Raw genomic sequence first — 22,026 nt, 5'->3', positions numbered from 1 at the left:
ATTTTTTATTTATCCCACATAAAAAGTTAATATAAAAAATATATATATATACTTTTTTATCCCTCAGAGACCTGTGTTGACTCACCCCTATAGTTAAGGTTATCTTTTCAATAAATAAAGTTGCTGGCGAGCTATATACTTCTCAAAATTATTATTATTATTTTTTTATCTTTTTAAGTTCTTTCAAATGCATCTGTAAAATTAGATTATGTTAGTGAACGATTAGGAACAATCGTTATTTTTATAAAATTACTATTTTACCCTTTCAAATATATATATATNAACACTCTGTAAAATACAAGCACACCACACATTTGAAATGAACCTAAACGCAACACATCCAATTCCATAACTATGCTTAGAGCTTCTACATATCTGAAGCTTAGTTCCAAGTTTCAACACCTTAAATTAAGTTTCTGCAGCTTCTACAAACCTGCTAGGGAGGACGCTACGAAGCACCATTGATGGTGCGGCCGCCGTCGACGCAAATGACTTGGCCGGTGATGTACGACGCGGCCGGCATGCAAAGAAAAGCCACCATTGCAGCCACCTCCTCCGGCTCGCCGATTCGTGCGAGCGGAGCCCGAGCAGCTTCTCTTGCTGTGAGCTCCTCATTGTCAAGCAGCTGTCGAAGCATAACAAAAAGGAGAATCATCTTAGTGAGTGACATAACACGTAAGTTATTACTATTGTTAATTTGTATAAAAGAACAAGGTCCGAAAACGTAACTGGTTTCATGAGTGGAGTTTTGATTGGCCCTGGAGCGACGCAGTTTACGCGTATGTCGTCGCCCGCCCACTCGCAGGCCAGATTCTTCGTGACTTGATTCATGGCACCTGATCGGGAAGGAAAAGCACAGAGACAATAACAACATTTCGAATATCAAACTATCAAAATTTATTTAAACATGATTTGAATTCAAAATTTGTACCTTTTGTGGCGGCGTAAATGGTGAGAGCAGGGAACCCTATAACTCCTGCAATGGAGGATACAAAGACAATATTACCCCTCCCTGATGCCTTAAGGAGGGGGTGGGCTAATTGGCTTAAATGGAAAGCAGATTCAAAGTTTGTGGCCATCAAAAAAGAGTAGTCCTCAGCTGTGTACTCTGTAGTTGGCTTAGTATAGCCTGTCCCTGCGTTGTTAACCTAAAAAAAAGAACCAAAACAAATTTGAATTAATGGGATCCTATAATTGTTAAAAATTAGAAGGGTATTTGAAGACAAATAACAGCTATTGAGTTGTTGAAAATGTCTTGATTTATGTATCATATTTCTCCTTATATATATAGTTGAACATGGACTTTTGATGGAAGAAAACCTTTGTATAGGTCCCTAGTGTATGGCTCGATTTCACTTTGCTTCCTAATGTTTTCCGCCCGTAGTAACATTTTCATTAATTTTCTCGTAATAACTTTTGTATAGAATAACCAGTACAGAGAAGACATGAAGACTGGTATTCGAAATCCTAAGTTCGAGATCTTGTTGTTTTATATTTACAGCTAGATCAGCATGGCTCAAATAGTTCAAATAGGAGACTCTGCTTTTGAAGCCTAAAAGCTATTTTTGACTAGCTACCTACTTGCTAGCTTTTACCTATCAAGCTGAGAGAAGCCTAAAAGCTAGATTAGCACGGCTCAAATAGTGTCGCTAAAAACTCCAAGCATCAAATTTGATGCTTCTTCTTCTCAAACCGAGAGAAGTTGTTTTAGAAGCAAGCGAAAAAGGCTAATATAAATCTAAGTTTCTTCTAATTTATAATTTTTTTTATTTCCAATTCCACCAATATTATTATTGTTATCTGTTTTCAGTGTTCTGTAAAATTTATACGTCTATTAGTAGATGCAATTGGTGAAATGATTAGAAACTACATATCATTAATTAACTTCTTCATAAATCAATCTATAGTCTTTCAGTATTACGTAAAATATACACATGAGATAGTTTTATATCGCTTACAAGGATGTTGAGCTTTCCATGGAAAATGGATTGAACCCTCTCCATCAGCTTCTCTCTTTCGCTTCTTGAAGAGACATCACACACTGATCCAGTGACTTTCAGTTTCATCTCATCCCATCTCTTCAAGCAATTTTGGAGGTCTACTTCGTTTCTACCACATACATGTACTGTCGCGCCAAATCCTGCTAACTCTTCAACAACAGCATGCCTGAATAAGATTTTCAATTCAGAACAAATAAACAAAATGTAAATTAACCTATAGCAGACAAATAAAGTTACTTATGTGATCTAATTAAGTGCCTGTTTCAGAACTTTACAAAAGAAAAAAAGAAAAGAAAAGAAAAGATATGAACAGTGAGAATTGATGTGAATTGTAGTATTATACCCAATCCCTTTGGTGCCTCCCGTGACCAGAGCCGTTGCTCCAGCAAGAGACCATCTCTCTCCTCTATTACTACAATCCATCCTCTCTCTCTCTCTCTCTCTCTTCTCTCTAGGTAGCTCTATCTCTTTTGAAAAGCGCTTTTTCTCACAATAAAGCAGGGCTTCTTAGAAAAGCACGAATTAATGGACGGCCACATATCCTCTCGCGGCTCTCTTATAAACACATACGAACAAGAGAGACGTAACTGACCGTCTCTAAAATAAGTGGCAAAAGATTTGATAGTTAGTATCCGAGGTTTCAAGTTCGAATCCTAATTGATTCATATTTTTAGCTAATTAAGTTTATTTCTAAATAAAATAAACAAAGCAGATAGCATGCTATCTATCTCTCAAAAAAAAAAAAAAAAGAACAAGAGAGACGTAAGCGACTATCCTTAGCGCAAGTGATAAAAAATTTAATGGTTGATACTTGACATTTCAAGTTCAAATCCAACAAAAAAGGTGTTAAAACTCTACCAGCAATATCAAATCTTTTTTTTGTTTTTTTTTTTCCAAAATTTAATTTCTATTTAATTAAGGTTAACAAATTCAAATTCACTGCGAACACCCTTAAACTATGTGCCGTTTCAAAATAGGCTCTTGACTATATAATTTTTTAGCCGGCACACGAACAACTTTTCTTCGATTTAAATTGTTATACTTTTATAAATTAGAAATATAATTAAATTTAACACTACTATTAACTACTGGTTCTAGTTATTTTATTTTTATTCAATTAAAGTAATTAAAATTATTAAATTTAACAAAGTTAATAGTAATTTAATATTTATTTTTCATGGGCACTTATGTGTGGAATGCACGAAGTCTTCTTGAGGCCTCAGCTATCTCTATATATATTTTGTAGGTTAAATTTATTTATTTAATAAATGAAATTAATAGATAATATACTATTTTTTATTAAAAAAATTAAAATATGAAAGAATGTCATGCGAAAAAATAAATTAATTGGATCCAACGGTGGAGATCGATCCTGCTTCTCCATAGATGATGCAATAACGATGGTCAAATGTTTTTTTTTTTTTTTAGAGAGATAGGTAGTTAGTATGCTACTTGTTTCGTTTATTTTATTTAGAAATAAACTTAGTTTAAAATGTGAATTAATTGGGATTCGTACTCGAAATCTCGGGTATCAACTATCAAATCTTTTACCACTTGCAATAGAGACAGTCCGTAATGATGGTTAACTGGTTTTTTTTTTTTTGAGAGAGATAAATAACATGCTACCCGCTTCGTTTATTTTATTTAAAAATAAACTTAGCTGGAAATATGAATCAACTAGGATTTGAACTTGAATCTCAGATGCCAACTACGTAGCTCATCTTTTGTCATTTGTTTTTGAGACGGTCGGTAATGATGGTCAAATGTTATGCTGAACTTCAACATAGTACATACTAGGGCAGCAAGAGAAAAATGTACTTTGACAGTTTTTGAGTGACTGATTTGATCACGACAATCACTTTATTTATGACTTTTTCACACAACATTACGTAGTCACATCCATCCCATGTAACATTTTATTATTATTTATGTGATCATGAGGCAATTGCTTACGTATCTTTTAAAATTTTCAAAATTTTTTATTTATCACATATAAAAAGTTAATATAAAAAATATATATATACTTTTTTATCCCATAGGGATCTGTGTTGACTCACCCCTATAGCTTAGTTTATTTTTTCAATAAATGAAGCGGCTCGCGTGTTATCTATTTCGTCAAAATTTATTTTTTTTTATCTTTTTAAGTTCTTTCAAATATATCTGTAAAATTAGATTATGTTAGTAAACGATTAAGAACAGCCGTTATTTTTATAAAATTACTATTTTGCTCTTTCAAATATATTTTTTTTTGGTCATTATCAACTTTTCTTATTTATTTTTAAGTTAGGGACAAAAAAAATATTTTAATTTTTTATTCTTTCAAACATATTCTTCTACCGTCACTAATATTTCGTATTTGTTCTTGACTTACAGACAAAAAAGATATTTTGACTTTTTTTATTTTTGGTAGAAATTTAATCCTAATTTAATCCGAAAAGACTTAACGAATAGTAATAGCAGGATTATTTTTAAATAACAGAAAAATATACTAACAATATATTTAAAATTAAAAAAATAAAATATGTAAGATATTTTAAAAGTTTTGAAAAATATATTAGTAATTATTTCAATATTTATTTAATCGATAGTTAAATCTTGTGCGAACTTACTATTATAAATTCAATCAAATTATTTCTCAAAAAAAAAAAAAAATTCAATCAAAACGCACTATGAAAGTTTAAGTGGATCATCATATCACAAATAGCAATTTATTCGAGAATGTGACCAAGCACCAAACAATATATGTAACAACACTTTGTAAAATACACGCACACCACACATTTGAAATGAACCTAAACGCAACACATCCAATTCCATAACTATGCTTAGAGTTTCTACATATCTATATCTGAAGCTTAGTTCCAAGTTTCAACACCTAAATAAAAGTTTCTGCAGCTTCATAAACCTGCTAAGGAGGGCACTAGGAAGCACCGTTGATTGTGCGGCCGCCGTCGACGCAGATGACTTGGCCGGTGATGTACGACGCGGCCGGCATGCAAAGAAAAGCCACCGTCGAAGCCACCTCCTCCGGCTCGCCGATTCGCGCGAGCGGAATCCGAACAAATTCTCTTGCTGTGAACTCCTCATTGTCAAGCATCTATCGAAGAATAACAAAAAGGAGAATTATCTTAGTGAGTAACATAACAGCGCAAGTTATTACTATTATTAATTTGTACAAAAGAACAAGGTCCGAAAACGTAACTGGTATCATAAGTGGAGTTTTGATTGGCCCTGGAGCTACGCAGTTTACGCGTATGTTGTCGCCCGCCCACTCGCAGGCCAGATTCTTCGCGACTTGATTCGTTGCTCCTGATCAGGAAGAGACGGTTAATAACATTTCGAATATCGAACTATCAAATTAATTTATTCAAACATAATTTGAATTCAAAATTTGTACCTTTAGCGGCTGCGTAAATGGTGAGAATAGGTAAGCCTATAATTCCTGCAATGGCGGATACAAAGACAATATTACCCCTCCCTGATGCCTTAAGGAGGGGGTGGGCTAATTGGCTTAAATGGAAAGCAGATTCAAAGTTTGTGGCCATCAAAAAAGAGTAGTCCTCAGCTGTGTACTCTGTAGTTGGCTTATTATAGGCTGTCCCTGCGTTGTTAACCTAAAAAAAGAGAACAAAAACATATATTTGAATCAATGGGATCCTATAACTGTTTTAAAGATTAGAAGAATATTCGTCAAAGACAAATAACAGCTATTGATCAGTTGTTGTAAAATGTCTTGATTTATGTATCATTTTTCTCCTTATATATAGTTGAACATGGACTTTTGATGGACGAAAAACCTTTATATAGGCCCCTAGCGTATGGCTCATTTTCACTTTGCTTCCTAATTTTTTCCGCCCGTCGTAACACTTTCATTAATTTTCTCGTAATAACTTTTGTATAGAATAACCAGTACAGGGAAGGCTCAAAGGCTGGTATCCGAAATTCTTGTTGCTTTATATTTATAGCTAGATCAGCGTGGCTCAAATAGTTCAAATAGGAGATTCTTCTTTTAAAACCTAGAAACTATTTTTGACTAGCTACCTACTTGCTAGCTTTTACCTATCAAGCTGAGAGAAGCCTAGAAGCTAGATTAGCATGGCTCAAATAGTGTCGCTAAAAACTCCAAGCATCAAATTTGATGCTTCTTCTTCTCAAACCGAGAGAAGTTGTTTTAGAAGCAAGCGAAAAAGGCTAATATAAATCTAAGTTTCTTCTAATTTATAATTTTTTTTATTTCCAATTCCACCAATATTATTATTGTTATCTGTTTTCAGTGTTCTGTAAAATTTATACGTCTATTAGTAGATGCAATTGGTGAAATGATTAGAAACTACATATCATTAATTAACTTCTTCATAAATCAATCTATAGTCTTTCAATATTACGTACGTAAAACATACAAATAAGATAGATATATAGTTTTATATTGCTTACAAGTATGTTGAGCTTTCCATGGAAAATGGATTGAACCCTCTCCATCAGCTTCTCTCTTTCGCTTCTCGAAGAGACATCACACACTGATCCAGTAACTTTTAGTTTCATCTCATCCCATCTCTTCAAGCAATTTTGGAGATCTACTTCATTTCTAGCACATACATGTACTGTCACGCCAAATCCTGCTAACTCTTCAACGACGGCATGCCTGAATAAAATTTTCAATTCAGAACAAATAAACAAAATGTAAATTAACCTATAGCATACAAATAAAGTTACTTATGTGATCTAATTAAGTGCTGGTTTAGAACTTCGAAAAAAAAGAAAAGATATGAACAGTGAGAATTGATGTGAATTGTAGTATTATACCCAATCCCTTTGGTGCCTCCCGTGACCAGAGCCGTTGCTCCAGCAAGAGACCATCTCTCTCCTCTATTACTACAATCCATCCTCTCTCTCTCTCTCTCTCTCTCTCTCTCTCTCTCTCTCTCTCTCTCTCTAGGTCGCTCTATCTCTTTTGAAAAGCGCTTTTTCTCACAATAAAGCAGGGCTTCTTAAAAAAGGACGAATTAATGGACGGCCACATATCCTCTAGCCACTCTCCTATAAACACATACGAACAAGAGAAACGTAACACCGACCATCCCGAGAGCAAGTGGCAAAGAGCTTGGTGATTGGTATCCGAGACCCAAGTTCGAATCCTAATTGATTCACATTTCTAGCTAAGTTTATTTCTAAATGAAATAAACGAAGCATGTAGCATATCTCTCTCTCTCAAAAAAAAAAACACAAACAAGAGAGCCGTAACTGACCGTCTCTAGAGCAAGTGACAAAAGACTTGGTAGTTGGTACTCGAGGTCCCAAGTTCGAATCCTAATTGATTTATATTTTCGGCTAAGTTTATTTTTAAATGAAATAAACGAAGCAGGTAGCATGCTACCTATCTCTCAAAAAAAAAAAAAAAAACAAGAGAGACGTAAGCAACTATTCTTAGCGCAAGTGATAAAGAATTTGATGATTACCTAAGATTTCAAGTTCGAATCCAACAAGAAAGGTGTTAAAACTCTACCAGCAATGTCAAATCTTTTTTTTTTGTTTTTTTTTTTTTCCAAAATTTAATTTCTATTTAATTAAGGTTAACAAATTCAAATTCACTGAGAACACCCTTAAACTATATGCCGTTCCAAAATAGGCTCTTGACTATATAATTTTTCGGCCGGCATACCAACAACTTTTCTTCTATTTAAGTTGTTATACTTTTATAAATTAGAAATATAATTAAATTTAACGCTACTATTAACTACTAGTTCTAGTTATTTTAATTTTATTCAATTAAAGTAATTAAAATTATTAAATTTAACAAAGTTAATAGTAATTTAATATTTATTTTTTCCTGGGCACTTAGGTGTGGAATGTACGTAGTCTTCTTGAGGCCTCAACTATCTCTATATTTTGTAGATAAATTTATTTATTTAATGAATGAAATTAATAGATAATATACTATTTTTTATTAAAAAAATTAAAATATGAAAGAATGTCATGCGAAAAAATAAATTAATTGGATCCAATGGTGGAGATCGATCGATCCTGCTTCTCCATAGATGATGCAATAACGATGGTCAAATGTTTTTTTTTTTTTTTGAGAAAGATATGTAGTTAACACCTTTCGTTGAAAATATTTATTTATAAATAAACTTAGTTGAAAATGTAAATCAATTAGGATTCGTACTCGAAATCTCGAGTATCAACTATCAAATTTTTTACTATTTACGATAGGAACGGTCGATAATGATGGTCAAATGTTATGCTGAAACTTCTACATAATACATACTAAGACAGCGAGAGAAAAATCTACCTTGGCAGTTTTTGAGTGACTGATTTGATCACAACAATCACTTTATTTATGACTTTTTCACACAATAATACGTAGTCACATCGATCCCATGTTATGTATTATTACTATTTATGTAGCCATTATATGACATAAACAATCATGAGGCAATTGCTTACGTGCCCTTTAAAATTTTTAAAATTTTTTATTTATCCCACATAAAAAGTTAATATAAAAAATATATATATATACTTTTTTATCCCTCAGAGACCTGTGTTGACTCACCCCTATAGTTANCACATTTGAAATGAACCTAAACGCAACACATCCAATTCCATAACTATGCTTAGAGCTTCTACATATCTGAAGCTTAGTTCCAAGTTTCAACACCTAAATAAAAGTTTCTGCAGCTTCATAAACCTGCTAGGGAGGACACTAGGAAGCACCGTTGATTGTGCGGCCGCCGTCGACGCAGATGACTTGGCCGGTGATGTACGACGCGGCAGGCATGCAAAGAAAAGCCACCGTCGAAGCCACCTCCTCCGGCTCGCCGATTCGCCCGAGCGGAATCCGAACAAATTCTCTGGCCATGAGCTCCTCATTTCTATGTAGCTATTGAAGGATAACAATTAACAAGAAGAGAAGCAATTAATTCGCTAATATTCACTCGCACATTAGTAGAACTGTTCAGTAATTGGAGAATCGTTTGTTCTCCAATCCAATAAAAATTATAAGAGTTATATATCTGTTGAATATAAATGTTAAAAATATATTAAAAAATAATTATTATTTTATATAAATTTAAAATAATATCAGAGCAGCACCGATTGCACGATATGAGTTCTGATTGGTCCTGGAGCTACGCAATTTACGCGTATATTGTCGCCTGCCCATTCGCAAGCCAGATTTTTTGTGACTTGATTCATCGCTCCTGATCAGAGGAAAACCAAACATCAAGCATATCAAAATTTAGTTAAACAAAATTTTTTTTTTCAAATTCACATGTATCTATCTACCTTTAGTTGCTGCATAGATGGAGAAAGAAGGGAACCCTATGATCCCTGCAATGGAGGATATAAAGACAATATTGCCCTTCCCTGATGCCTTAAGAAGGGGGTGAGCTAATTGGCTCAGATGGAAAGCAGATTCAAAATTTGTGGCCATGGTAACAGAGTAGTCCTCTGCTGTGTGCTCTGTTGTTGACTTCATGCGGATTATTCCTGCATTATTAACCTGCGCGTGAAACACGAGTCAGGCTACTATATTTTTATAAGTATAATATAAGTCCTTTTATACTTATAAGTTTTCGGACATTCGATATGTTCCTTTGATCATTTTCACCCGTTAAATCATACTATTCAATCAACCACCGACTCAACCCTAGAGGACTACTATCATGTTAACCGCATATATTTTTATCTAATGGCCGAAAATTTATGAGTACAAAAAAACTTATGCTCATAAAAGTATAGTAGCTCTAACCAGTGAAACAGACAAACATGGATTAATGGATCTCTTAATTGTTAATTTTAGTAGCTATTTCTTAAAAATATATGCGGTTCGAAGGCAAATTAATAACAGCTATTGAGTTCTTTGGAAAACACGTACTTTGTGCACCACTTATCTCTTTATGCTTAGACACAGAAACTTAAATAACTTTTAGGGCAATGCAGTCTCGAAAAACATAAAAAACAACCGAAACAAAAAAGGACTAAAACAAAAACCAAAAAAAACCAAAGAAAAAAATGGATAAATTATACTCTTCACTCAAAGCAAGTTACTTGGAGCTGTAAAACTCAGCTCATTCCCTATCCATGTCACATAAACTTAAATAACTTTTGATAGAATGTTGTAATACTAGGAAAAACTATAGATAACTTATCACTTCGGTCATGTTTTTTTAGAAAAAAATTATCTAAAAATGTGAAATAATTAGAGTTCAAATTTGAAACATTAGGTACCGATCATTAAGTCCTTTACTACTTGTACTAGGGGTGGTTGGTGATAGATAGTTATATATTACGTACAAGGATGTTGAGCTTTCCATGAAAAATGGATTGAACCCTCTCCATTAACTTCTCTCTTTCACTCCTAGAAGAGACATCGCACACTGATCCAGTGACTTTCAAGTTCATCTTTTCCCATTTCTCCAAGCAATTCTGGAGGTCTGCTTCATTCCTAGAACATGTATGTACTGTTGCACCAAATCCTGCTAACTCTTCGACAATGGCATGCCTGGATAAAATTTTCAATTCAAAGCAAATATATAAAACTTAAAGTAGCCAAGAATAGATAAATAATATTAATTACGGATTTTAGGTGCATGTCAGAGAGTCTAATAGAAATCCAGGCAAGATAGTTAATCACACCAAATAAATTTCCTCCATACAAAATGCAACCTCCTAATTTATTATTATTATTTTTTCTCTTTTTGTGATTTGCATTCACATTCAAGTCCAAGTGGGCCTAGACCTTTTTTGTTCCCTGATGATCATGAGCAGGCCCGGTTTGGATTGGGGATAAGGGGTGGAATAACTCCTTATCCCACCCTTTATATCCAAACGCTATTTTTTTATTCGAGAATAGTAGCTCTCGGGTATCTGAAATAAGCTGGTATAATTATCCCCACCAATACCTTCATTTTCTATATATAACTACCCACTATTTTCTTATTCCATATTATTTATTCAAACACTATTTTTCTTATCCTGAGGAACAATCTAATTTTCATCTAAATTAATGTTATTTTTCTTATTTTCATATTTGTACCTATCCCTTTAATAACTAGTTCTTGCTTATATACGAACCAAACGGAGACATATAACTTATTCTTTACAAAATTTAAGATCAACCTCTCCTTTATATACCTTAAACTCCACAAAATTTTCGATCCACTTCTCTTCAAAAGAAAAAGAAATGCATTTTTTGATGAAGTGACATAAACAAGCAAAAAAACCAATAATAACACAAATTTAATTATAAAATCATCAACCATGTGCTCTTGTTTTTTTTGTTTTTGCGGTGACAAAAAAAGAAAAGAAAAGATATGAAGAAGTGAGAATTCATATGGATTATTATCATTATTATTATTATTATTATTATTATACTACTATACCCAATTCCTTTGGTGCCTTCTGTGACCAGAGCCGTTGTTCCAGCTAAAGTCCATCTCTCTCCTCTATTACTACAAACCATCCCCTCTCTCTCTCTAGATCTTGCTGTCGGATCGTTAGTGCTAACCATTAATCCCAAAAGCTCGAGCGGTTAGAAATACGCAACCAATTCACTTAAAGCGTACAGAAACAACGCCCACGGGTCTCGATTGTGACTTAGCCCACCTGGCCTCACGCCACTTCGAACATGACTCGGCCCAACCCAGTCTCACGCCATTTCGAACATGACTCGGCTCACATGGCCTCCCGCCATAGGACAGGATGCTGGTCCATTTAAGCCAACACTTGCTTTTCTCAGAAGCATGCACTTTTACCTACAAACTCCTTTTCTTTTTTCTTTTTCTTTTTTTTCCTTTCTTTCTTTCTCTCCTGTGCTAGCTTTTATAAGTAGAAGTTCACATGCAGTTTTGTATTACAACCACGCTTGAATTAGTGGGGCTTCTTCAAAACGCACCACTCTAAGCAACAGCTACGGCCATTTATTCCCTACCCACTCTCTGCTAAACACATACATACATGCATGCATGAGCTTCGTTCTAAAAAAACTTCATATTTATTGAGAACCCCCATTGGTTCTTGCACTATAATATTTTTTTTTGTATTTTTTTTTAATTTAAATTGTAGTGTCCTGTTTAATGTAAAAAAATGTTGTTATGTTTTACATTAAATATAACATAATCTTTATTATGATCGGCTAAAAATAATGAAGTTCAAAAAAAGAATTGAAAAAAATTATGTCAAACAAAAAGAATGTAGTTGAGAGGTCATTTCAAAAAGGACCACGGTTGAGAGGGACTTCAAGCAATTTTACCTTTGATTGATTGTTTTGTTTGTATTATATATAATTTGGATTTTAATAACCTTCCAAAAATAATAAATTATTTTTAAGAAAAAATAATAATAATTTTATTTGTTTCCATCTAAATACTTTGCGGTTGTTCCAATGCACACGTTTGGCTTTGTCGTCTCTTTATATGGCCTACATGGCCGTACCTATTGATCACTTGATAATAAATAAAAATAAATCAAATTTGAAGTTTTTTGTTGGAAAAATAATTGTATATATATATATATATATATATATAAACTGGCTACTATGGCTATTAATGTACCAAGTCAACTTGTGCGACCAAGTTTTGGCAATAATTAAGAGATTTTGGTTAGATGTGTGCACCGCCTAGGTTGAGTGGGTGTTGGTTCCGAATAGTAGCATCAACGGAAGAAGGGATTAAAAAAGGTAGATCGAAAGGCGAATAACTTGTAGCACCAAATGCTGCGTACTATTAATTACATAATATCCGGACTCTATAATATATATATATAATATACTTTCAATATATATATATATATAAATTTATATAAGTAGTATTTTTTGCTACTATACTATCATAGTACCACCCTTGTACTTTTTCGCCGTTGGATGAAAAGATGTGCGTTCAGATGATAGTGGCCCCCGCGTTCAAATATACGAGTGTCCCCTAGAGTAGTGGGTGTTGTTTAATAGTATGAATCTAAACGGATAAAAGATCAAAGGGTAGAATCTAACGTAGAAAACTCAAGTACCAAGGACTTGGTACATCGATAGTCTATTATATATATATAATATAATAAATTTCTAAAAAGCACCTTTTCGTAATAATATTATATCGACATTAATATTATATATCCGATATATAGTATTTCAATAGTCCAAAACGGATTCGAATTATCATTTTATCTATCATAAATTCATATTAAAAGAGTCCTAAAAAATTATTTGATGGTGTAAATGTAATTAGAGTGATTTATATTTAAATGGAAAGCTTGTGATTTCCGGAGTTTTTGTTTCTATACGAGAAATAAACTCGAATGATTGTTAACAAATTTTGAATAAATCAGGAAGAAGAAATATGTAAAAATTATAAGGTGATATCAGTGGAGAGCTTCTCATTTTATTTAAATTTGTGTGCAGTGTTTAAATATTATTTTACGTTTAAAATTTAGTTTTTGAATATACTCAAGCCAAAAGTTTAAAACAATCTGCATTGCCATTCCCCCCCCCGCCACCCCCCAAAAAAAAAAAAAAAAAAAAAAATCTAGCCCAAAATTTTTTTTTTTGTATGGCTTTGCCGAGGAAACCCAAATTCCGCAGCGTAAATTCATATTACAATTTACATTTGAAGCTCCTCAAAATGTCAAGGCCCATGGGCTTTATTGGCCGTTGAATAATAATTATAATAGTAGTATTCACATAGTTGATTTTAATATTAATAAATATTTTATTAAATCTGATTATTATTGACTTAAGTTAACGAGATTCAATGAATCTGATCAGTAGTCACAGAAATGGTATCACTTTATTGGTACTCCATAATATAATTAGCAAGAAACTTAATATTCATCGCGTTCTATCATTTATTAACAATTTAGGAATCACTATAAATTTAAAATTTAATTAAATGTTTAACAAAGTAAAAAAAAAAAAAAGTGTAGAAACTGAGAACACCAAGTAAACTACAATTAAGAGAATTAATTAAGATTTAAAAAGTTATTTTCATTACTCACAGGACAAAGATTACAAAATTCGCTGTATATTATAAATATTAATTTTACTAATAAACCATGTGTCTTTTTTCAGAAATTTTTGGCTTTTTATGCAAAAATCAATTAAAACCTGCCAAAAATTAGGTTGTTTGCCACAGTAACAATTTATGCTCTTACTACTGGAGATAGTTCCTTGGACTTAGTCTACCACGTCATCTTTGGACCGATCCTTTAAAGTGCACAAAGGAGAATAATTGCCTACTAACTATGACATTGTCTTGTACACCAAAGTTCTTTACTTAATTTTTTATCATTCAACAGGTAAGTAAGAGATTTCGTTGAAAAAAAAAATTATAAAACTATGTAAAATTTTATATAAAATAAGATAACTGTCGAAATTTTTAAATTGATATAAAATTATATGAACAGTATAATTTTATGGTAAAAGACATTTTCTAGAGAAAATCATCTTTAATGGAAATATATATTATTCAGATAATTTTTCATTATTTTTAGAGTTTTAAAAAAATTAAATTTTTTTATACTAATTTAAAAGTTAAAATAAATTGATGATAAATACTGAAATATGAAAGAATAATTCCGATGAAAAAATCATTGCATATATGTCATTCTTACCATGTATAAATTATCGAGTAAATAATATTTTGTAAATTGTAATAATTTTTTATATTTTGAATTTTAAAAGGCCAAGGCCTCAAATCTACTCATTCACGAGGACTGTGCGGTTCACAGAATGACGTGGCGCAACCGGTTCAGCGCAGGCTACAATATCCGTGCCCTGGTGTATGGAGCTCGTCCGCACAAATTTCTCTCCGTGCGCTGGAGTCAACAAACGTGACTTTTTTTTTTATTTTAATACAATTTTATAAATAAATATAAAAAAGAGGAAGAGAGAGAGAGAGAGAGAGTGAACAAAAAAACAAAACAAAAAAGCTTAAACCAATGGCGAGCCTTCGTCTCCTCCTCCCCTCCTCGCCCTCTCCCTCAAAACGCTACCGACCCTCCGCCTCTCTCTTCCCCTCCCCAACCTTTTCCTTCCTCCGCCGCCGCCGCCATTTCCGCCACCTCCCTCCGCCGCCGCCGCCGCCGCCGACGACGACGACGACGACGACGAAGACGGCGAAAATGGAGTCCTGCTCTTTCCAAATTTCCCAAGCTGCCCCTCTCCTCCCATCCTCCTCCTCCTCCTCCTCCTCCTCCTCCGCTCCTCGCCTCCGGGTACCCTAATCTCTAATCTCCAGTTCCATTACTCGATTCTCCGAGACTCTCTCTCTCGCGCGCGCGCGCGCGCGCTCATCTCTTTTTGATTCCTGAAGCTTAGGTTCGATCTCAAGCGCAAGGCGAATACTCGTCGCATTCTCCTCCTCCTGATACCGCTGGAGATGCCGCGGATCGGCAGGAGAGCTTCAATTGGCCCTCCGTGCTTCTCCCGTAAGATTTGTTTGTGTGTGGATGTGGTATTGAGTGTCGGATTATGATCATCGGAACGATTTTGTAAGGTTTCTTTTGGATGGCTAATTTTGTTCAGGTTTTTGTTCCCGGCGTTGGGGGGACTCCTTTTTGGGTACGATATTGGGGCCACATCCGGTGCTTCCATCTCTTTGCAGGTGAGTTTATTCATCATCATCGTCGTCGTCATCAGCACCACCATTTTCTTTGTCCTCTTCATCATCGTCATCGTCGATCGCCTTCATGGAGGAGCTTCTACTCATTGCGATGTCCAATTTTGCTTTTCAGTCTGCTGATCTGAGTGGTACCAATTGGTTCAATCTCTCGGCCGTACAGCTTGGTCTTGTGGTAATTCTTCGGATTCATTGTATTTTTTCCCCCTGAATTATTAGTCCTTGTTCGATCTCAAATGAGCTCAATTGTTGATCTGCTACAGTACTATTTGTGTTCAATTTAGGTGAGCGGTTCCCTGTATGGAGCTCTTGCTGGCTCTATCATTGCTTATCCCATTGCTGATTTTCTAGGTACTATATCTAAATTCCTTTTGGGCTTCTTTTTTTTTTTTGTTTTTTGTTGGGGGATAATTCATAAAAACTACTGGAAAGTTTTAAAATGGCGGGTTTTTCCCCAAAAGTTTTAATTTTTGAATTTATCCCTCTGAAGTTTAAAGTGGCAGATTTGCTGCCGCAGAGTTTTAACTAATTCCATGGACTTGCTGTAGGAAGAAGAATGGAGCTGATAACAGCTTCTGCACTATACATTACCGGTGGCTTGATCACTGGATATGCCCCTAACCTCGCAGTTCTCATTATAGGTCGGCTTATTTATGGCATTGGTATTGGTTTGGTGAGTAGCACTGACAAGATCTTTTATCTTTGTGTGTTCATTTTTTTCTCGACACAGTTGAACCAAATGTAGAGAATACAACCTAAATCATTTTGTGTGAAGAAGCAGCTGCAGTTTTTCTTGAAAAGATCCCGAAGGCTAACAGCGTCCTTTGGCTAGAAATTTCAAACTCTTTGTTTACCAAGTTCTTTGCTGCTGCTTCTTGAGTAGAGGTCTTTCAGAAGATGGCTGCTACAGCCTACAATTAAAAGCTTGGTTGTTTGAACTGGAGCTTCTGTAGTTCTATTAAAGTACGGAGCTGCTGATACCTTTTAGAGAAATAGAGTATTGTTTAAAGAAGTAAGGACAAGATCTTCATTAAGATCCCTGAACAATAGTAAGATAAGGCAGAAGCTAAATTTCTATAGCGAGCATATGCTTTTTGACCTAGAAGCTCATATCAGCTTTTCACCAAAGGAAAATCTACAAAATTTCATTTGCTTGCCTGGCTTCTAACACTCGGATAGAGAATCTGTTTGAAAAAATCAGGCCAAACAGAACTAGCTTGCTGTACAGTCTACATCCTAAACTATCAATTAGGCGCAATCTTCTTGAGCATAATTCTTTTTCTTACTTGTTGAACTACCTAGAATATAACATGTAGGGCTTAAGCACTAGAACTCTTATCTCATTTTAATCAACGGAACTGTCACCAAGGAGGCCTTAAAAGAAAATTACTGTTTTCGGCTTCTATGTGACTTTTGACATTGAACTGCATCTCATGAAGAAACCAAGATTACTAAGTTTTATCCAATAGATCTCTTTCTCAGTTATACTGATCATTATTCTATTATAGGCGATGCATGGTGCTCCTCTTTATATTGCAGAGACCTCCCCATCGCAAATACGTGGAACCTTGATTTCTCTGAAGGAGCTTTTCATCGTACTCGGAATTCTGGTAAGTATGATACCCATGTTAATAGTGTTTCCCTTTTTCCATCATTGGAATTACTGTGATTCCCTTGATACTATTTACCGACCTGATGTGTTATACAATATGACTTGCCTGTTTCTAATTTATGTATAACTACTGCGGCTACCCAGGCGACACCCTATCAGTTTGAATGTTCAATGTTATGTTATAATCTAATAGACATTTCATTGTTCTTGCAGTTGGGTTACCTTGTGGGAAGTGCTCAGATTAATGTTATTGGAGGGTGGCGTTACATGTATAGTTTTAGTGCCCCTATTGCAGTTATAATGGGGTTAGGGATGTGGGTTTTGCCACCTTCTCCAAGATGGTTACTTTTTAGAGCAGTTCAAGGCAAAGGACCTTTGGCGGAATATAAGGAAAGGGCCATTAATGCTTTGGCAAAATTAAGGGGCCGTCCAGCTGGTGATAAGATATCAGAGAGAGAGATAGACGATACCTTAGTCTCTCTCAAGTCTGCTTATGCTGAACAAGAACAGGAGGGAAGTTTCTGGGAGGTGTTCGAAGGTGCTAGTTTAAAGGCCTTCATCATCGGTGGAGGGTTAGTTCTCTTTCAGCAGGTGTTAACTTTTTTGCCCGTAAACATGCATTAACAATTTATTTGGTATGGTGATTATAAATAAGCTTCTTGTAGCTAAGTGAATTGAACTTATTTCTGACAGATAACAGGTCAACCTAGCGTTTTGTACTATGCGGCCTCAATACTTCAGGTACTTCAATAATTTTTTTTTTTTGTGATACTAATTTCCCGGTGTTTTGCTATGAAATGGGTTATCTTCTTATATTCTCTCTCATTTTGTTCTTCCTCCTAATATACATATCGAGTTTTACAGAGTGCTGGATTTTCAGCTGCATCTGACGCTGCGAGGGTTGCAGTTGTGATCGGGCTATTCAAGGTACCCTTGATATATTAGCTATTTGTCATTTGAGCCTCTTTTTTCTGAAACCTGATTCATATATAACTACTACACTCATTTGCGGTTTGATGACAAATTAGCACTTTGACTCATCCTTCACCTCGAATTGAAGTCCAAAATTTTTATAATCAAATTGCATCAAAGTTGATGAGCTTGTTATAAAATTACCAGGTTTTTCTTGTTTTAGTATTCTGTTATTAAATTACATGTTACCTCTATAATGCTATTTTAAAATATGTTATCTAGGTCATAATTATTCTGTTCTTGCTGCAGTTGGTTATGACAGGGATAGCTGTTCTAAAGGTTGACAGCCTCGGAAGGCGCCCACTGTTGATAGGAGGCGTTGGTGGAATTGTGTGTATTTCTTCTATTACATCCTTATTTGAAAAACATTACTAATGGTTCTAAGAACTAGGAAAATATTAATGATGATGAGTACTCTTGAGTCTATCTGCTTACTTTGTTATCAAAGTGTGTTGTGATCGTCAAAGGGATTGAGTTCTTATACTTCGTGAGTGGTGCAGGTGGTGTCATTGTTCCTTCTTGCAGCTTACTACAAGATTCTTGCTGGTTTTCCACTGGTTGCAGTCGGTGCTCTACTCCTTTATGTTGGGTCCTACCAGGTCTCTCTCTCTCTCTCTCTCTCTCTCTCTCTCTCTCTCTCTCTCTCTCTCTCAGATAACATATTAGTTTAGAAATTACTGTTCATGTGAATAGTATTGGATATCATCTGCTTTGTTCACTGATGTCTATTTTGATTTCTGAATGTGTCTCACTGTCTTGTTATAGAAGTATCATTGAGGCAGTTGATAAATGGTATTAGTACTATTCCACATACAACTCCTTTTTAACTACAATAACAGAGTGGAACATTTTACTTATGAACCTTCGATATATTTATTCTTATCTTTAAGCTATCATCAAAATTGAATTAAGTGTACTCTCAACTCCCCTAATAAAATGCACTTAACTAATGATGATTAATGTTGATTATATTTTCCCTAATTACAGGTATCATTTGGTCCAATAAGTTGGCTGATGGTGTCTGAGATTTTTCCACTCCGTACAAGAGGCCGTGGAATCAGTCTCGCAGTCCTCGTCAATTTCGGATCAAATGCTTTAGTAACCTTTGCTTTCTCACCATTGAAGGTATTCCCGCTCAAAAACATTTATTGCTTAATGATCAATACATGCGAGTGTTTGATGCAATTCCTGTTTAATTCTCCATTTTTATAGAATCATTCGTCCAACAGAGGCACCATGATAATATGTATTGTAGTGTCTATTAGATGTATATCCCTCCAGAATCTTTATTACATAACTCGAAAAGATGCAAAATCTCAACTTACAAGATCGATACTCTACAGTATTTACTCTCCAGGAAGCAAGTTACCCATCTTTACTATGATTTCTTGTATAAAGTTTCGAATCATCCTGGAGTGAATCTACAAGCGCTTTACCGGCAAGCACTTTTCTTTTGCAGGAGCTACTGGGCCCGGATAACATTTTCCTCCTCTTCGGGGGCATTGCATTGCTCTCACTGTTATTCGTCCTCTTCAAGGTTCCCGAGACAAAAGGATTGAGTTTGGAGGAAATCGAATCAAAGATACTAAAATGAAGGAATTTGATCAATCCCACATCTTTGTTTGTTGTTTGTCCTTTTTCTCCAAATCAAGCATCATTTTTCCTGCAGTCGATGAACGTCTGATGTGTTATATGTAAAGTGTTTTCACTTTTCGCGTTGGATATTGTTATTTTATAACTACCGAAAGTTTAAAAATGTGATCAGCTTCCCTGAACGTAGAACATCTTGATATAGGTATCTTAACTTCACAAAGTTTACTTTCGCATCCTTACACTTCATTTCTTGCAAAACATTTTGTCGAGTGACAGAATGAAATATTTTTTTAATAGACATTTTGAACCTAATGTGGGCTCGAACACACACTGCTTATCTAACAAATAAATATAATAAACAATGAACACAAGATGTTATTTGTAACCAGTAGTTTTGTTGATTGGTTGGGACTTTCTTCTGGATCGTTGCCTAAACGAATTACTATTTTCTCATAAAAAAAAAGGTTTCATTTTGGACGAACTTTTACTATCTGTAATCAAATACAGTGAGGGTAACATGTACAAATTAAGTTGTGAATTCAATGCTTCTCATTTGTTTAAACTAAAAATTTTCAAACCAAACATTGCGTGAAAGAATTATCAATTGTTATATACTAACTGGCAAAAATCTTTTAGCGCCGGTTTCAACATTTTCACAATATCCAAGCGTGAAAGTCGGTGGTGCGGCACTTATCTTTGCCGAATTTGGACTCCCTATGAGACTTGCAAAGTATTCCATGCACCCAGTGCATTCGTATAGCGATGCACCGCTCATCTATTAACCATTATTTAGTTTAGTTCGATCACTGATTTAAATTCTCAAACGAGCCAAACAACTAGGATTTCCAGTACTAGTAGTCACGAATAAGGAGTGGAAGGATGAGATTTCGAGTTTAAGTTTCATTGCAAGCTTTAGGGTCACAAAACTTATGTTTCTCATTATCGAAAAACAAATACAACTATAGACCGTTTTTAGTATAAGTGACAAAGAACTTGATAATTAGTACTCGAGGTCTCAAGTTTGAAGCTTTATTGTTTTATATTTTCGGCTGAATTTATTTTGAAAAAAAATGAAGCCAATAATATACTATCTTTTTTTCAAAATAGATGAGCAGTGCATAATCGAACTAATACAGTAGATGCATGTAAAAATTTCTCTCTCTAAAGAGGAAGGGTTAGTGTATGGAAACTCAATGTACTCACCTGTTTTTATTTAAATAATTTAGCCACTAAAATTTTACATATATTTAAGTTTTAGTTCCTGATTTATAAAAAATTCTGAATTACTTTATAGCATGACCAATTTACTCCTTTTATGACAAAATTCATTCTTTATAAAAATTTTAAAGTCAAATTTTGCAAGGCAAATGAAAGTTTAGGGACTAAAATGTGTAAAAAAGGGATTAAATCACAATATTGGACTAGCACAGGGGCTTAGCCCATAGTTGGAATAGTCAAGCTCCCCAAACGCGTGAGCCTGCCACTGCAAAATCTTCCTGAGCTGCCACGTGTCACACCTGCACAAATCCGTTGGGTGGTGGGGCCCACTTCAAGCTCTCTATGACGCAGTAATTATTAATAATTATTAATAATAATAAACACAAAAGGGGGGCTCGAAATTCCTTCCCCGCACGCCCCCTCTCCTTCGAAGATACACAAATCTCCTCCCTTCTCATCAACAATCTCCCGCGCAAAACGCCAAACCCTCTCGCACCCGTCCGATCTCCATCGGACGGTCGAGGTTGAATTCCTTGCCTCGTGCTCGTCGCCCCTTTGTCGCTCTTTCCTCGCTGTTGCATGCGCGTGGTGTATTACTTTATCTCGTGCACCGCTCCCCTATAGTAATACTCTTTTTTTATATATCTAGGAGCCTTTTGTATAATATGGAACAAATAAATTAATGTATTTAATTATAGAACTAGGCTGGAATACTATTAATAGCACCAAGCTCTTGGTGATATTAGATTTTCGGCTCTTTGATGAAAAAATATACGGTAAGAATGATATGGGCCTTTTAGGATTGAACGTGTTATTAGTTGAATAGTAAAATCTAACGACTGAAAATAGTCAAGAATTAAATGTAACGGCGGGAAACTCGATAGCACCAAACGTTTGGTGCTATCAATAGTATTCCAGCCGGACCCTTAAATTATATACTTTCTTTATAATTTACGTGCAGAACTTACTTGAATTATAGTGTATCTTGATACGACAATCCAAAATTTTAAAATTTTGATTTTAATAT

At 34.7% G+C, this 22,026-nt stretch overlaps 4 protein-coding genes across 4 annotated transcripts; 1 reads left to right on the top strand and 3 right to left on the bottom strand.

Annotated features, from left to right (window-relative positions):
• LOC109718571 (tropinone reductase homolog At5g06060-like) lies at positions 289 to 2,530 on the bottom strand. The gene is made up of 5 exons (XM_020244864.1): positions 2,344 to 2,530; positions 1,959 to 2,166; positions 932 to 1,148; positions 730 to 836; positions 289 to 625 (listed from the first exon to the last, which is right to left on the bottom strand). Exons 1-5 carry the CDS (start codon positions 2,421 to 2,423, stop codon positions 449 to 451), a joined length of 789 nt encoding a protein of 262 aa, XP_020100453.1. The 5' UTR covers positions 2,424 to 2,530; the 3' UTR covers positions 289 to 448.
• On the bottom strand, positions 4,677 to 11,460 carry LOC109718575 (tropinone reductase homolog At1g07440-like). The gene is made up of 6 exons (XM_020244867.1): positions 11,381 to 11,460; positions 10,293 to 10,500; positions 9,282 to 9,498; positions 9,090 to 9,196; positions 8,579 to 8,877; positions 4,677 to 4,792 (listed from the first exon to the last, which is right to left on the bottom strand). Exons 1-5 carry the CDS (start codon positions 11,458 to 11,460, stop codon positions 8,701 to 8,703), a joined length of 789 nt encoding a protein of 262 aa, XP_020100456.1. The 3' UTR covers positions 4,677 to 4,792; positions 8,579 to 8,700.
• Positions 4,695 to 7,020, bottom strand: LOC109718573 (tropinone reductase homolog At1g07440-like). The gene is made up of 5 exons (XM_020244866.1): positions 6,804 to 7,020; positions 6,435 to 6,642; positions 5,398 to 5,614; positions 5,203 to 5,309; positions 4,695 to 5,097 (listed from the first exon to the last, which is right to left on the bottom strand). Exons 1-5 carry the CDS (start codon positions 6,881 to 6,883, stop codon positions 4,921 to 4,923), a joined length of 789 nt encoding a protein of 262 aa, XP_020100455.1. The 5' UTR covers positions 6,884 to 7,020; the 3' UTR covers positions 4,695 to 4,920.
• LOC109718569 (D-xylose-proton symporter-like 3, chloroplastic) lies at positions 14,878 to 19,963 on the top strand. Its single transcript, XM_020244862.1, has 14 exons — positions 14,878 to 15,200; positions 15,304 to 15,413; positions 15,511 to 15,589; positions 15,720 to 15,779; positions 15,889 to 15,955; positions 16,153 to 16,277; positions 17,113 to 17,214; positions 17,430 to 17,807; positions 17,910 to 17,957; positions 18,081 to 18,143; positions 18,438 to 18,518; positions 18,689 to 18,787; positions 19,176 to 19,313; positions 19,648 to 19,963. Exons 1-14 carry the CDS (start codon positions 14,925 to 14,927, stop codon positions 19,780 to 19,782), a joined length of 1,761 nt encoding a protein of 586 aa, XP_020100451.1. The 5' UTR covers positions 14,878 to 14,924; the 3' UTR covers positions 19,783 to 19,963.

This window comes from Ananas comosus, linkage group 12, assembly GCF_001540865.1.
Source record: "Ananas comosus cultivar F153 linkage group 12, ASM154086v1, whole genome shotgun sequence".
NCBI lineage: Eukaryota > Viridiplantae > Streptophyta > Magnoliopsida > Poales > Bromeliaceae > Ananas > Ananas comosus.
The sequence above is the reverse complement of the archived record's forward strand: the minus strand, read 5'-3'. Positions and strand labels throughout refer to the sequence as shown.

Bases quoted from the DNA above. Each gene is read 5' to 3' on its own strand.
- LOC109718571 (XM_020244864.1), bottom strand. From the start codon at position 2,423: ATGGATTGTAGTAATAGAGGAGAGAGATGGTCTCTTGCTGGAGCAACG. The intron at 2,167-2,343 runs GTATAATACTAC...AATCTTATTCAG, and splicing joins GGAGGCACCAAAGGGATTGG to GCATGCTGTTGTTGAAGAGT. The intron at 1,149-1,958 runs GTAAGCGATATA...TCTTTTTTTTAG, and splicing joins ATGGAAAGCTCAACATCCTT to GTTAACAACGCAGGGACAGG.
- LOC109718573 (XM_020244866.1), bottom strand. From the start codon at position 6,883: ATGGATTGTAGTAATAGAGGAGAGAGATGGTCTCTTGCTGGAGCAACG. The intron at 6,643-6,803 runs GTATAATACTAC...AATTTTATTCAG, and splicing joins GGAGGCACCAAAGGGATTGG to GCATGCCGTCGTTGAAGAGT. The intron at 5,098-5,202 runs GTTACGTTTTCG...ATTCTTCGATAG, and splicing joins AAACTCCACTTATGATACCA to ATGCTTGACAATGAGGAGTT.
- LOC109718575 (XM_020244867.1), bottom strand. From the start codon at position 11,460: ATGGTTTGTAGTAATAGAGGAGAGAGATGGACTTTAGCTGGAACAACG. The intron at 9,499-10,292 runs GTACGTAATATA...TTTCACGCGCAG, and splicing joins ATGGAAAGCTCAACATCCTT to GTTAATAATGCAGGAATAAT. The intron at 8,878-9,089 runs GTGCTGCTCTGA...ATCCTTCAATAG, and splicing joins GAACTCATATCGTGCAATCG to CTACATAGAAATGAGGAGCT.
- LOC109718569 (XM_020244862.1), top strand. From the start codon at position 14,925: ATGGCGAGCCTTCGTCTCCTCCTCCCCTCCTCGCCCTCTCCCTCAAAA. The intron at 15,414-15,510 runs GTAAGATTTGTT...AATTTTGTTCAG, and splicing joins TGGCCCTCCGTGCTTCTCCC to GTTTTTGTTCCCGGCGTTGG. The intron at 17,958-18,080 runs GTACTTCAATAA...CGAGTTTTACAG, and splicing joins ATGCGGCCTCAATACTTCAG to AGTGCTGGATTTTCAGCTGC.